At 35.6% G+C, this 15108-nt stretch overlaps 1 protein-coding gene across 1 annotated transcript; it reads right to left on the bottom strand.

The window, feature by feature from the left end:
• Positions 1-214: 214 nt before the first annotated feature.
• On the bottom strand, positions 215-13413 carry LOC128545839 (uncharacterized). The gene is made up of 3 exons (XM_045326608.2): positions 13045-13413; positions 2458-2619; positions 215-2050 (listed from the first exon to the last, which is right to left on the bottom strand). The coding sequence occupies exons 1-3, from the start codon at positions 13280-13282 to the stop codon at positions 1869-1871; spliced, it is 582 nt and encodes a 193-aa protein (XP_045182543.2). The 5' UTR covers positions 13283-13413; the 3' UTR covers positions 215-1868.
• Positions 13414-15108: the final 1695 nt, after the last annotated feature.

Here is a 15108-nt window from a genome sequence, read left to right as displayed (position 1 = left end):
TTGAAATCACAATTGTTATCGTATAAAGAAATTGTGTTTACCCTATTGCCACAACGGAAGTTCGGCAGTTCTACCCCGGTGCCCGCTCGTGATGAAATAATACACAGAGGGGCACCTGGGGTCTTCCTCCACCATCAAAGGTGGAAAGTCGCCATATGACCTATAAGTGTGTCGGTGCGACGTTAAACCCAATAAAACAAAACAAACAAACTACTTCACACAAGAATTATTTTACTGCACAATTATAAGTTTCATGTTGTTGAAGGTCTCAATCTTCAAGATAATGATAATATAACACACATGTTCAAGCTTTTCGTATAATTCCGGTAAGAAAATTTATTGCATTTTTCCTGCATTTATTTTCCTAACTACATACTTGTATACCATGTGTCTAGATCCTTGTAACAAGACTCGGTCTAATGATTAAAATCGGACAACTAATCAACGAGTAGTGAAGAGCAAACGTTGACTAAAGAAACACATAATTTTATAACATATAAGTATTTTGGCAAGATATTCAGGTGTATGGAAAAAGGTGGCGATGATGTCAGTTATGACGTTTTTGATCAGGTCTGCGCATTATATATTTATGTCTACCTTTTAAGGTAAATTGAATGTACGAAGTTTTCTTTGTTTGATATACGAGAGAGAAAAGACTAAAACCATGTGAATCGAAAAGGTCATTTAATAATAAATGACGGAACATATAAACATGATATCATACAACAATGTATAACTAAATATCACAATTAATTGATATTAAGAACACAAATGGTATATAAATTATATACTGTCTCAGTCATACTGTTGTAATATCAAAGGTTGGGTCCTTAACAACTGGCCAAATGAAGGAATACATAAACATGATATCACACAACAATGTATAACCAAATATCACAATTAATTGATATTAAGAACACAAATGGTATCATTTTGTATATAAGTCTAAATACTAAATGACCAGCAGTAGATTACAAAATAACTTTACTGCAGAAAAATCGAAATTACAATTATGTCATCAATAAGCTTAAGGATGGGAGGGCGGGCAATGAATTTTTTCCTTTGTGTTTTATTCCAACAAAATAGCTGACTATTTATGCATAAATTATGATAATACTAATCAGACCTTATTGTGCTTACTAATACTTGTACGTAACATGATTCGCACTCAGAATGGTTCGACCTATCATTCGCGTTATTATAATATGGTTAAGAAGTAAGGTTAAACGTATCCATAAATACATTTATTTGATAATAAATTAATTTTTATACATCGCATCGCTTCATAAGCATCATTGCTACTAAAAACGGACTTTGAGCTACTATTGTATTTTTTTCACGCGCTACATGTTGGGAAGGAACATACAGCTACCTCGGCAAGTCATCCAAGAGGTCAAGGAAGCCAGGCAGAACCAACACCTGCACCCACGGGCACTTAAAGGGACAGATGACATGGTGGAAGAGATTGATCGAGGCATGGTGACTAAAAAGAAGAAAACGTGACTCAGACGAGAGATATAGAGAGGAAGCATGCTCAGTCAGATGTTCAAAGACTCAATAGGCCCATTTAATTCTAAAATCTATTCTGAGCCTGAACCTTGAAACCTGTTTCCGCTCCATAACTTGAGAACCAATTGATGCAGTATCTTCGAACTTGATAGCATGATTGGTCTTACGAAGCAGATAACCCCTAATGTTCTAGGGTTTAGTAGGTCATGGTCATACTGATCACGGGACTGAAAATGGGACAACCCATCATGGAGGACATCCGTGTTTAACAAACAGTTCTTATTATCTTAAATTGTTCGAAAATAAATCTGAGACATGTATGTTACAACATTGATATATCATTTTATACACATGAAGTCCTACGATGCCTGCTTCCCATTGCAAGCCAGATAACTTAAGAAAACTCCGGTCAGGAACGTCACCACCGATGCTGCTGCTGCCAGCCAGAAGCTCACGCCTAAATGTTTTTCATTCTCACTCATTTCGTACTCATTTAGGACTTGTTTGGAATATACGATGACCCCGGCAACAATGCAGATAGCTGAAAAAATAAAAGAAAAAAATGAATACCAATGTGTCAAAGAGTGCTTTGTACGAACAGTAACAAACTCCAGTCTGTTTACATGGAAGAATGATGACATTGGAAGAAATGGAAATGTACAGAGTAAACAATGCTAACATTTAAATATCGAACTAGTTTGTTCGCATAATTTTGTTTCTTGATATTTTCCTTACATTTAATGTGTTATCTTAACTTTTTCTACGTTTATATATAGTCTGAAGATATTTGGAGAAGTTGTCTATTGTTTGAGGAGAATAATTATTAGTTAGTACTGGTACGGAACATGGAAAATTATATTTTAAATGACTGTTGTTTTTTTAACTGGAACACTGTTGAACATAAACACACAAACAAATGAAAATAGAACAAAAGATAAAGTAATTAACCTGCAAGAAACAATGCAACAACGTCCACGACCATGGCTATCATCTTCTGACGACCGTTGCAACAACAGCAGCACACCAACCATATCGAGGAAATGAAACTGGCAGTCAGTAATACCATCCCGGTCACCAACAGGCCTGACACACTTTCAACACCTTTAGTATCTATAACAGGGAAAAGAAAAGTAGACATAGACATCAGCTTGAATATGGAATGAGATACTAGGACAAACTGACATCATTTTGAAAAAATGTTTTTCGAAAGCAGAGAATGTTTTACGGGGTAAACCTTTATCCTGTCCGGCAGGGGATACCATTTCACTGAATTTATTTGCAATGCATAAGAAACCTATACATGTATTATTGTTTAAAAACTAGGTATGCCGTCATTACATTTGTTTCAAATTTTATGAAAATAAACATCATTCTCTTAAAGAAACGATGTAGATAATAACGTATTATACAGTTTATCAATGACATAGCAGTTGAATTGACTGTATTTGTTAGGATAACTTGATTGCCTTTAAAAATATTGATAACATTATTATAATTACAAGAATGCCAGACTGTCACAAAATACGCCCGTCTAAATATTCAGTTACGTATCATAAAAAGATTTCGAGTAATTCAAGGGCCATAATCAAAGAGTGCCTGAGGCGATTTGGGTGGTTATCTAACTTGGCAAAGATATTATGTCCACGAACATTGTCACCAAGTCTGGTGAAGATAGGATAAAAACTGTTCGACTTAGAGGGCGAACAAGGCTAAATTCGCAGATTTCAAGTAATTCAAGGACCATTATCCAAGAGTGCCTGGGGCGATTTGGCTGGTTATCGAATTTGGCCGAGATATTATGCCCACATACATTGTCAGCAAGTCTGGTGAAGATCGGATGAAAACTATTCGACTTAGAGAGCGGACAAGGCTAAATTCGCAGATCTTGAGTAATTTAAGGGCCATAATCCAAAAGTGCCTGGGGCGATTTGGCTGGTTATCGAACTTGGCCGAGATATTATGCCCACTGCAAACATTGTCAGCAAGTTTGGTGAAGATCGGATGAAAACTGTTCGACTTAGAGAGCGGACATGCTTTTGGACGCCGCCCGCCCGCCCATCACGGGTGTTCACGTAATTTCAGAGACGGGCGTACAAAAATATCTCAAACAGAATGTTGTATTAATAAAATGCTATTTTTAGTTAGTTTCCGTCACATAACTCTACAGCCATATATATTATGATTCAATATTCGTGCATCAAATACTTTGTTTGTTTTGGGTTAAACGCCGTTTTTGAACAGTATTTCAGTTAGTTTAAACATATTTTATTTCAAACATATGTGCATATTACAATTTACAATTTACAATATTGTTATCATACATGCTGAAAAAGGATTAGATCCGAAAGCTAAGCTTATAAAGGTCTTCTCCTATATGGGATAACTTACAGTAAATTTGGCAGTTTGTTTGAAATGTGTTATGGAACAAAAATTTATTTGATATGCATTGAATCGAAAAAATGACATGAAACATTAGTATCAAGTTAGGACAATGTTTTGAAAAAAAAAATCGAGATTAGAAAATAGAAGTTTATTGTAATTAGTAATTATAACATTAAAAAATGAAAGAAATTTTATGCATATTAAGAAGATTCCTTCCGATAATAAGATCTGCATAAACAAATAATAATATAAATAGTGAAGTAAAAGGCGTCCAATAGAAATGAGAGGAAACAGAAATAAATGTATGAGAATTGGTTTGGATTGATGAAGGTTTGGAGCAAAATGGAAAGTTTCTTAATGTAGTTAAGCTCATGGAAAACGTTTACTTTCCCTAATGTAGTTTTGAACTGCTAGGAATATACTGTTATTGATGTCATCGCTAAGATTCTGGTCACCGTACAGAAGAGTGTGCAGAGTGACAGTGCAGAAGCTGGAGGTTGTTTGAAGGAGTCTTCTACGGATATCGTTGTAACCTGGACATTCAAAGAAGAAATGATGATTGCTCTCAATGCTTCCGCACTGACAAAGGGGTGAAGGATAGATGTTTTTCTTGTAGAGATGTTGGTTCAGAGAGCTACACTCAGTACGCAGCCGGGCATGATAAATTTGCCATTTCCGTGCACCAATGTAGAAGTGTTTTGGACATGTACTGGTATTTCGTGTTAGCTGTGATTTAAAGGAAGACAAGGTTGGTGAATTCTGTATTTCTGACGGTAAACTATTCCATTCTCTTAGAGCAGATGGTAGAAAGGAGTTGTAGTAAAGAGAAGTCCGAGTGCGTATACCTTGTATATCATCAACATTGCGTAGGTTGTATCGAGTTACTTCACCAACAGATGGAGGAACTAAAGCTGAAAGGTAGCCAGGAGAAAGGCCATTTTTCATTTTGTACAATAATATGAGTTTATGGTTTCGTCTCCGGGTTTCAAGAGATTCCCAAGGAACTTCTTTATGAAGTTCACGAAAAGATACTAGCTGAGTAGTTCCAGATACAATTCGGGATGCTTCATTCTGTATTTTGTCGAGTTCTTGTTTCTCATACTGAGTGCAGTTTGAAAAGATAACATCAGCGTATTCAAGAAGTGGTCTTATAAAAGAAAGATATATTATTTCCAAAGATTTCCTATCAAGTTGAAATTTTAATTTGCGCATAATATGGATGCGTTTCCATGCCTTTTCTGTAATATAGGTGATATGCGTGTGCCAAGAACCATCTTCAGATAAGTGAACGCCAAGGTGTTTATGGGAAGTAACAGAGGCTATTGGATGATTGTGCATAAGAAGAGGTGGATGGAAAGGTTTTGATGTTTTTCTTGAAATTACCATTGTTTCTGATTTAGATGGGTTGAATGTGACTAGCCATTTGTCAGCCCAATCTGAGATTTTGTTGATATCGGACTGAAGAATACCTGCAGCAGGTACCGGGTGATCAACAATTATGTAAAGACTAGTGTCATCGGCAAAAAGGTGAATATGAGAACCAATGTCTTCCACTATGTCGTTGATATACACTAAAAACAGAAGAGGACCAAGGATAGAGCCTTGGGGAACTCCTGCCTTTATTGTAGACCAACCAGACATGGTACCTGGTAGAACAACAGCCTGTCGCCTGTCAGAAAGGTAATCATAAAACCAGTTTAGAAGAGGTCCCTGCACACCAGCTTTTTGAAGCTTGAGAATTAAACCTTGGTGCCAAACTTTATCGAAAGCTTTGCTTATATCAAAAAAGACTGTGCGAACTTCAAGGCCATCATCTAATGCCTTACAAAAGCTATTATACAAATATGTGAGTTGGTTAACTGTTGAATCTCCAGGTTTGAATCCGGACTGGACAGAAGAGATTAAATTATTTTCATGAAGAAAGTTAAAAAGATATTTAAATATGATGCGCTCAAAAACCTTTTCAGTACAGCAAAGAAGAGAAATCGGTCTGTAGTTATTAGGCAGAGATGGATCGCCTTTTTTGAAGATGGCACAGACATGAGCATCTTTCCAGATCTGAGGCACTTTTGCACATTGCAAGGAATAGTTGAACAAGGAACAGAGTGGAAATTTTATTTCTGAAGCTGTTTCTCGCAGGATACGGTTGCTTATTTCATCAGGCCCTGAGGCTTTATTAATTTTTAAAGATTTGAGAGCGTCCTCAACGTCTTGGGGTGTGATGGAAATAGATAGAAGCTTATTTAAGGGTTCCTGGTAGAAGTTATTTGGCAAGTCTTTATTGGAGTTGTTAAGTGACGACTGACTACAAAAAAAATTGTTTAAGAGTTCAGATTTTATTTTCTTATCAAAAACCAGTTCTTGGGTGTTAGGTTGTTTTAGTGCAGGTATTGTTTGTTTATCGTTAGTGGATAAAAACTGTTTGATTAGCTTCCACCAGTCTTTTTGTGAAGTAGACTCTAATTTAAGCGACTCTGCCATTTTAAGGAAGTGGTCATGTTTTGCAGTGCGAATAAGTGTTACAACTTCATTTCGGATGTGTCTAAATTTATGCCAGTGAGATGGATTTTGTGTTCGCTTTGCTCTGTGATATAATTTCTTACGTTTACGAATTAGTTTCTTTATATGTGTTGTTATCCATGGATTGTCATTTGGTTTCACGGTGATTGTTCTTGTGGGAATACATTCTTTTGAGAGTTGAAGAAGTTTGTTAGTGAATGACGTTGTGTAGATATCAATGTTATCATCCTTTAGAAGATCCCAATTAGTGTTCCTAATTTCACGTCTTAAAGCGTTGTAATCACCTCGATCGTATAACCATACATGCCGTTTAAAGGTATTGGCTGGAGGTTTAGAGAATGCAAAAAGGGCATAGATAGGACAGTGATACCGTTGATTCTGGTCACGTATTGGCTCTCCGACCCCAGAAGTTACAACACGGTGACTACACGAAACGAGAAAGAGATCAAGTAAAGAGGAAGAGAACTCTGTGAAGTGGGTTGGCTCAGTAATGAGTTGGTCGAGATTGAACTGTTGGCAGATAGAAACAAGTTTGCGACACAAGTTCGGATTGGAGGGATTGAAATTAAAATCGCCAGTTACAATGATGTCTGGTATATTTGTGTCGAGTGCCAATCTAAGAGATTCTTCAATCATGGTAGTGTAATGTATATCTGCATTTGGAGGGCGATAGAAGACTCCGATGAGAATTCGCTTGGAGTGAGAAGGCATTACTTCTACCCAAAGGCACTCTAGACCCCTGAGCTCGAGGTCAAGCCGTCGCTTGTAATACAGAGTACTTTTTAGATAAACGGCTACTCCCCCGTGACTGTCTCCGGTTCTATCTTTTCTTTCTGGAAAATGAAAGTTTGGAATCTTTATATCGTCATTGAAAGTGTTAGAGTTTAGCCATGTTTCAGAGAATGCTAAGATGTCAAAGGAGTTAAATTCAGCCCCCAAAATATCAATTTTGTTTAATAAACTTTGTACATTATAGTGTAAAACTGACAGGCTGTTACCTCTTGTCATGAGCTCGGATAATATCTGAGTCATGGACGATGTAGAGGAGCAAGTAGAGCTGGTAGAATGTGATGAAGACGGACCGGGATTTGGATGGATATCTCCGGCCGTAGCAAGTAGGAAAATAAGCCAAGAACTGCACACTGTTACTGCCAAACATATAAGAATTGATTTGGTTAGAAGAATATTTTGAATACAATTAATACCTGGAATTGCACGTTTGTGTGGATAGCTAATTCGATGTCTAACTTGAATCTGTACTTGAGTGTGTAAGGAGTAAGTATAGAAACTGTTTGAAATGGTAAAGATTAGTATCGTGGCATGTAAGAGTAATGTGAATTTCCACGGGCATATATAAGACTGCATGATCGACGTGGAAGAAGTGTATTTCATTATGTTACTGATGTATTAACACAAGAGCCATGTACTAAGATCATGCAATTAGCGAAGTGTATTGTCCAGTTTCTACCGTTCATACAAAACCAAACCAAAAAACCGAAACAAAAGGTAGAGGGAAATCGAGAAAGAAGAGAATTCATGAGGTTCAAAAAGAAAAGAAATTGGAAATGCATAATGGAAGTTGAGCGCAATGATATAAAAATGAGGAAAAGAAATATGAAGTTAATTAACGTGTGAAGCCTTATTTCGAAAGAAACTATGAAGAGCATTCTTAATCATATAAACGAAGTACATGTGTAATGATTCCATATTGTTTTGGAGATTTTTCCGAGAAGATATACAAAATATAATTTTCGTAAAAGTTTTGATAAAGTAAATATCATTGCTAAAAGACCTGAATCAAGTTAATAGTATCTCTTATTCAGATAAACGAAGTATATGATTCCGTATTGTTATGAAAAATATATCAAAAAGTTGTACAAATTACTAGTTTTCATAAAGGTTTAGCTACATTAAATATCATTGCTAAAAAACTAAACATAATAATAGTACCTTAGTTACAGTCTGATAAACAAATCTTAAACCACATAGTCAATGGTAATACAAATAGTTTTGAAAAGAGTTGTATGTGGGGTTTAACAACAAATAGTTTGAGCAAGTCATGTTAAACATAGCATAGAGCATGTTTAAATAAATCGATCGTTGAAATGTATGCTAAAAATTGACAATATTTTAACAAAAAGCAAATCTACTTTTCAGTTACTACCTGGACCCATAGTTACACACACGCTCGCACGTACGCCCGTACGCACACGCACACACGCACGTACGCACATGCGTACGCATATAATACGTACACACTCACACACACAGACACATACGTACGTACACACATATACATACGTAAATAAACTTACAACTGTAGGCTGAAAAACCTAATAACTTATCAGAATCCTATGTCACAGTTCAAGATGTTACAACATTTGAACTGTATGCATGATATGTGTCAATATAAACACCAGTTTCAAAGATACAACATGGACCCATATTTACGCAGTCTTAACATACATATGTACACAAGATTATACACTATGTTAATTATGTATCAAATCGTTGAATGTATTATGTTACAAATAGTAAAATAATGCCTATTTTACTAATATATCGAAAGGTCAATAATATTACAACTAGTCAATTGTAAGTAAGACACTTTATGTACATTGGGAATATCTAAATACATGTTGTAAATGACAGACAAACGGACGAAGCGTCAGGACAATTCAGAATTATAAAGTCAATTATGTATCAACTAGTACCATAGTACACTAATGCGTGTTGTACATTGCTGAATATTTAGATACATGTTGTAAATGACCAACGGAAGAAAGAAGTGTCTTGGCAATTATGTATCAACTAGTACACCATAGTACACTAACACGTATTGTACATTGGGAACGTTTAAATACATATTGTAAATGACAGACGGACGAACGAAGCGTCAGGACAAAATCAGAATTATAAAGTCAATTATGTATCAACTAGTACCATAGTACACTAATGCGTGTTGTACATTGTTGAATATTTAGATACATGTTGTAAATGACCGACGGAAGAAAGAAGCGTCTTGGCAATTATGTATCAACTAGTACACCATAGTACACTAACACGTATTGTACATTGGGAACGTTTAAATACATATTGTAAATGACAGACGGACGAACGAAGCATCTAGACAAAATGACATAATAATGTCAATTATGTATCAACTAGTACATTGATACATTCATTTGGAATATTCAAAAACATGTTGTAAATGACAGACGGAAGAACGAAGCGTCTAAACAAAGTTACACTATAATGTCAATTATGTATCAACTAGTACACGATAGTGCAGAAAAGCGTATTGTACATTGGGAATATTTAAATACATGTTGTAAATGACACACGGACGAACGAAGCGTCTAGACAAAATAACACCATAATGTCAATTATGTAAATGACAGACGGACGAACGTAGCATCTAGACAAAATGACACAATAATGTCAGTTATGTATCAACTAGTACACCATAGTGCACTGATACATTCATTTGGAATATTCAAAAACATGTTGTAAATGACAGACGGAAGAACGAAGCGTCTAAACAAAGTTACATTATAATGTCAATTATGTATCAACTAGTACACCATAGTGCAGTAAAACGTATTGTACATTTGGAATATTTAATTACATGTTGTAAATGACACTTGGACGAACGAAGCGTCTAGGCAAATAACACCATAATGTCAATTATGTAACAGCTAGTACGCCATAGTACACTAATGCGTATTGTACATTGGGAATATTCAAAAACATGTTGTAAATGACAGACAGACGGACAGACGAAGCGTCAGAATTAAACATAATGTCTGGTACTACTTTGAGAATATTTAGATACACATTGTATATGGCAGACTTGATGGACGAAGTGTCTAGACAGAGTTCCACCATAATGTCAACTATATCATCTGGTACACCACAGTATTGTACGTTTGGAATATTTAAATATATGTTGTTTTAGACAGACAGGCGGACGAAGCGACTAAACAAAATCACAGATCGATTTACACGTAATTTCAATATGTTTCAACTATAACACCTCAGAATAATAATGCGTAAATGTATATTAGAAATATTTAAATACACTTTGAAAATGACAAACGGACGAACGAAGAGTGTATACAAATTTAGACCATAGTATAAACTATATATCAATTGGTATATCGTAAAATCCTAGTACAATGAACATATTTATACAAACAATATTTATATGACTGTTACATATTTAGAAAAACCTTTTATTGGAATTTAATTTAAAGTGATATGTCATAGTACACTAAACATGTGTATACAGACAATTTATATCTATGTCTATATGTATATTCAGGTGTAATACTGTTACATATTTAGAGATACAATTCAAAGCTACAAATACATGTCGCCACAGTGAATGTGCTATTGTATCACTGATGCGAGACCAAGACAGTCACTGAGCAGTAGTATACTGCACGCAGTCAGTTTGAGTAACCGAATGATTGTTTGAATTTAGATAGAGCATCGCTGCTTTCAATCCGGTGTGTCCGCATATTGTTGTCTTTTATAATAATAATTCCGTCTGATGTCCACACACTGTTTATGCTCTTAGATTTAACAAGTTTTCGAGCATCAAAGAATATACTGCTTCTTTCGCGCGTCAAATCTTCATTAATGAAGATACCAGAATAATCCGTTGCTTTAAGTTTGGATTTCTTCATGAACAGTTTTTGCCTAGCTCTATACGTACTAAATTTGACGACGATGTCTCTAGGGCGAGACGGGGTGGGTCTACCGTTGGTGATCGCCTCGGCATAAGTTTTGGGTCTTCCCACACGATGACTTCTATCGATCTCGTCGATGGACATGTTAACACCAAGGTCCTTCGCTAGTGTTAAGATTTTATGGTCAGTGTCTTCCCCTACCTCCTCATGAAATCCAGACACCCTCAAACTGTTTCGTCGACTGCACTGTTCAGTTGCGTCGGATTTTAGTTCCAGTGAAGTAACTCTGGCCCTCAGGATCGAATTCTCTTCCTCGAGTTTATTTATTTTCGGGGTAACATGAGTCATTACTTCCTGTACGACGGAAGCCACTAGAACACTAAGTCTGCTTTCGTACGTATTCGAGAATGATTTTTCGAGCATCTCACTGATTTGAATCAAGTCAGATTCCCCTAAAACAATTTTCGTGATTTGCTGCCCAGAGTCTTCGTTGTCCTGTTCATCGATAGACGCCACTAAGGATCCGGCTTTACATTTTTTTAGGTCATTTTGATCACTGGGAGAAGACAAGTTTCTCTTCCTTACAAGCTTCTCAGTTAGTGGGGTAGCGTCAGACATTATTGTTCCGTTACTTTTATGTGCAGTATACAAATTGTCCACTCTCATATATAGTTGGCCGAATATCTTGAAATCTCCAGACCATGACACAGGTAAGTAAAATCAGGTGATTCACTTAAAAATGCAGTTTTCTCAAAATTAACAATTGAAAAATGTCACCTTGGTAATCCTTCATAAAGAATGATACCTCCTAATAGTCCATATATATTTCCATTGCACTCACACTCGCAAAAATTACAGAATTTTAATTTCTTCCTTCCCACGAAATGACCATCAACCTGCCATAACAGGGGAGATTACGTTATGTAACGGCGGGCAGTTAACCTAACCAGTCTTCCTTGATTCTGTACCAGTACAAACCTGTTCTCTGCACGTAAGTATGAATCACAGGTGGAGAACGAATGATTTAAGACACAGTGTCTTTAACAAATTGTCACGGAGAACATACGCACCGCACGGGGATCAAATTCACGAGCCCGCGATCCGTAGATTTACGCTCTCCCTACTGAGCTAAGCGGGCGGGCTACATAAAATACTAATTTTATTGTGTTCTAGCCATATGTATAATATACTTAATTCTTATATACCTGTCTTTGTTAAAACACGCTTACGCTAGAATGACGTCACGTTAACGTGCAGTGACGTCAATACTTTTGTTGCGATCAAGAAAGAGCGCTACTATATTTTATCTACTGTTTTAGAATAAGGCTATATTAGAATCGAAATAATTCATAGCGAAACCGTGTTTTAACACTATTTATACACTCGGGCGGTAATACGTCGTACAAATAATTTCACTCGGGCTGCGCCCTCGTGAAATTTTTACGCTCGGCGTATAACCGCCCATCGTGCATAAATAGTCTTAAAACACTCTATTGCTATAAATTATTTCTTAAATGATATAAATAAAAACTTTAACAATATGTCCATCAGCCAGTTTCATTTCCTACATAAAATGTTAAAACATTTTGTACATGATTCTTTGGACACAAATGTAATTCCACCGCCAGACTATCAGTTCTAGCAGAGATTATTATATATATATATAGATATTTACTACATACGCGTACATGCTTTGAAATATCAAGCTTTGACTATGATTTTCCCTGTAATACAACAAAATCTTGCATGCTTCATGCGACATTGGTTTACGGAATTTCAATATTTCTACCCAGGTGCCCGCCCATGATTGAAATAATGGCAGGATGGGCACCTGGGTTCTTTCTACACCATCAAATGCTGGAAAAGTCTCCATATGACCAAAATTATATCCGTGTGATACTAGACCAGACAAAAACAAAACAAAATAAAAAGAACTTACGTAAAGATGTTCCAAAAATTTGCCGCCACCAAACATCGGATTCGGGTAAAGAACTTTGTTTAGCCTCAAATCTTTCATACTTCCACCACAGACCGCTGTCTATCTTCTTGCTCACTTCTACCTCCCTAACGCCATCATCAATATCTGTAGAGACCCAAAAAGGTAAGAATAGGGCCAGGATGCCCAAAACCCACGCCGCAATATGCAGCATTAACAAACATTTCGCACATTTATCCATTTCTATTTCTTTTCTTAATGTAAAAATATACTTCTTTATAGCTTCAAAAAAAAGGACAACAGTCGAACACGACAAGCAATATTTAAAAGATAGAAATAAACACCATTAACAGTAATGAATTTTATTCAAGTCTTTAAATAGACATCTGTCATCTCTAAATTCATAAGGAATACCAATTTAAATGTACCATTTTATATAAGTCTATAAATAGACATCTGTCATCTCTAAATTCATAAGGAATACCAATTTAAATGTATAGTAAAAATATATAAAACAGGGTTTCTTGGATTCTTTTTAAAGATATAAATAACATCAAAATCTCAAAAACTCAAAAAAATGTTTCGTATCCTGGTGTAATTCTGGCATGTATGAACATATACGGCATTCACAATAAATCTAGTATATTTTGTAAAAAAAACTAAAAATCAGATAACATTATCTAAAACAATGGTCTCTTTTGCGAGATGTTATTTGAAATTTTAAAGGTGTAACAGGTAATAACTTAAGTAAGATCTATAAAAATGTTTACTCATATATATATGGAATTTATACATGTATAAAAAGGAAAACGATCATCAGAATCGAATTTGTCACAAAAGATAATAGCGATCAAAATGTAACTTTTCTGGTAAAAATGACAATGTCGGTTCAAAACCTTAACGAGCTTATCGTGCAATGTTATTTATCTTGTCTTGACGGTGACCAAAATCAAAATAATCAAGTGAGCAAATGGTAAAAGAAACAAGCAGGCACAATGTGAGTTAGCCGGAGATATGTATTTTTAGAAATTTTCTACTCTCCTGCTCGATAAATTCTACTGTAACATGTAAACGTTGTCTTCCTGGGTCTCCGTGGTGCTGACCTGTTCGTGTAGAATTCATTCATATCAGAAAGCTATCAAGCTGTTTAGAAGCTTAACACCAAACCACAGAAATAGTTGCTAATCTATTATAATTATTAGAATAAATATGATATGCAAGAAAAATATCAGTCATGTGTTTACGAATCGGATAGAAATATCCGTCCCGAGGGCACCTGCGCATTGGGCGGTAATGAAGCTTGCATGTCGTATACATTATAAGCTTTTTATTCTGACAGATTCTTGCATACCGTATTTTACAAATACTTGAATAAATAAAGCAAATAGAAATACGTTCTTTGTAAGTCTCTTTCTTATAGTACATACTTATAGTAACTAAAAAGGCGTGAAATTAACGTCCGAAAGCATAAGTGACGTCAAGACGTTTCAGTGACGCACAATAACAAAGTTCCACTTCAGTTTTATCGTTTGAAGCGTAACAGTACGTTCTTACCGTAAAATAACTAGTTTGAATCGAGAAATATACTACAAGGAACGGAGAGAAACTAGATATTACAAGGTACCTGATTTTTTTCGCATTTTACATAAACAATATATATGATCAATGCATGAATCGCTAGTTGCCGTTAACAGCACGAGAGTCATCTGGCATGGGTGTCAGATGGGTCTTGCCGGCATGGGTAATATCACTGGAAATGCATGTCCGATATGCAAAAAAAAAAAAAAAAAAAAAAATCAGTATGGATGAATTGATGTTGTATTAATATTTAAGATTAAATGAAAACAAATAATACCTATACTATTGGTGAAAAGTAAGCAGATCTTAATTTGTCCATTTTTGCGAATTTTTATGCCGAACGGATGTTTTAATGATTCTTTATCGTTGTTTTGCATAAATCTAAGATGTGGCAAGCTGAGAGGTCCGAAACCAACAGAACTTTGGGAACAGCCAGTATATATCTTCCAGAGTGGCTATCAATTTTCCGGTTTTCAGTCATTTTACAAA

The sequence above is a fragment of the Mercenaria mercenaria genome, chromosome 16 (genome assembly GCF_021730395.1).
Source record: "Mercenaria mercenaria strain notata chromosome 16, MADL_Memer_1, whole genome shotgun sequence".
Taxonomy (NCBI): Eukaryota; Metazoa; Mollusca; class Bivalvia; order Venerida; family Veneridae; genus Mercenaria; species Mercenaria mercenaria.
This window is presented reverse-complemented; position numbering and strand designations above follow the sequence as displayed.

Bases quoted from the DNA above. Each gene is read 5' to 3' on its own strand.
- LOC128545839 (XM_045326608.2), bottom strand. From the start codon at position 13,282: ATGGATAAATGTGCGAAATGTTTGTTAATGCTGCATATTGCGGCGTGG. The intron at 2,620-13,044 runs GTAAGTTCTTTT...TCCCTGTTATAG, and splicing joins AATTTTTGGAACATCTTTAC to ATACTAAAGGTGTTGAAAGT. The intron at 2,051-2,457 runs GTTAATTACTTT...TTATTTTTTCAG, and splicing joins TGTTGCATTGTTTCTTGCAG to CTATCTGCATTGTTGCCGGG.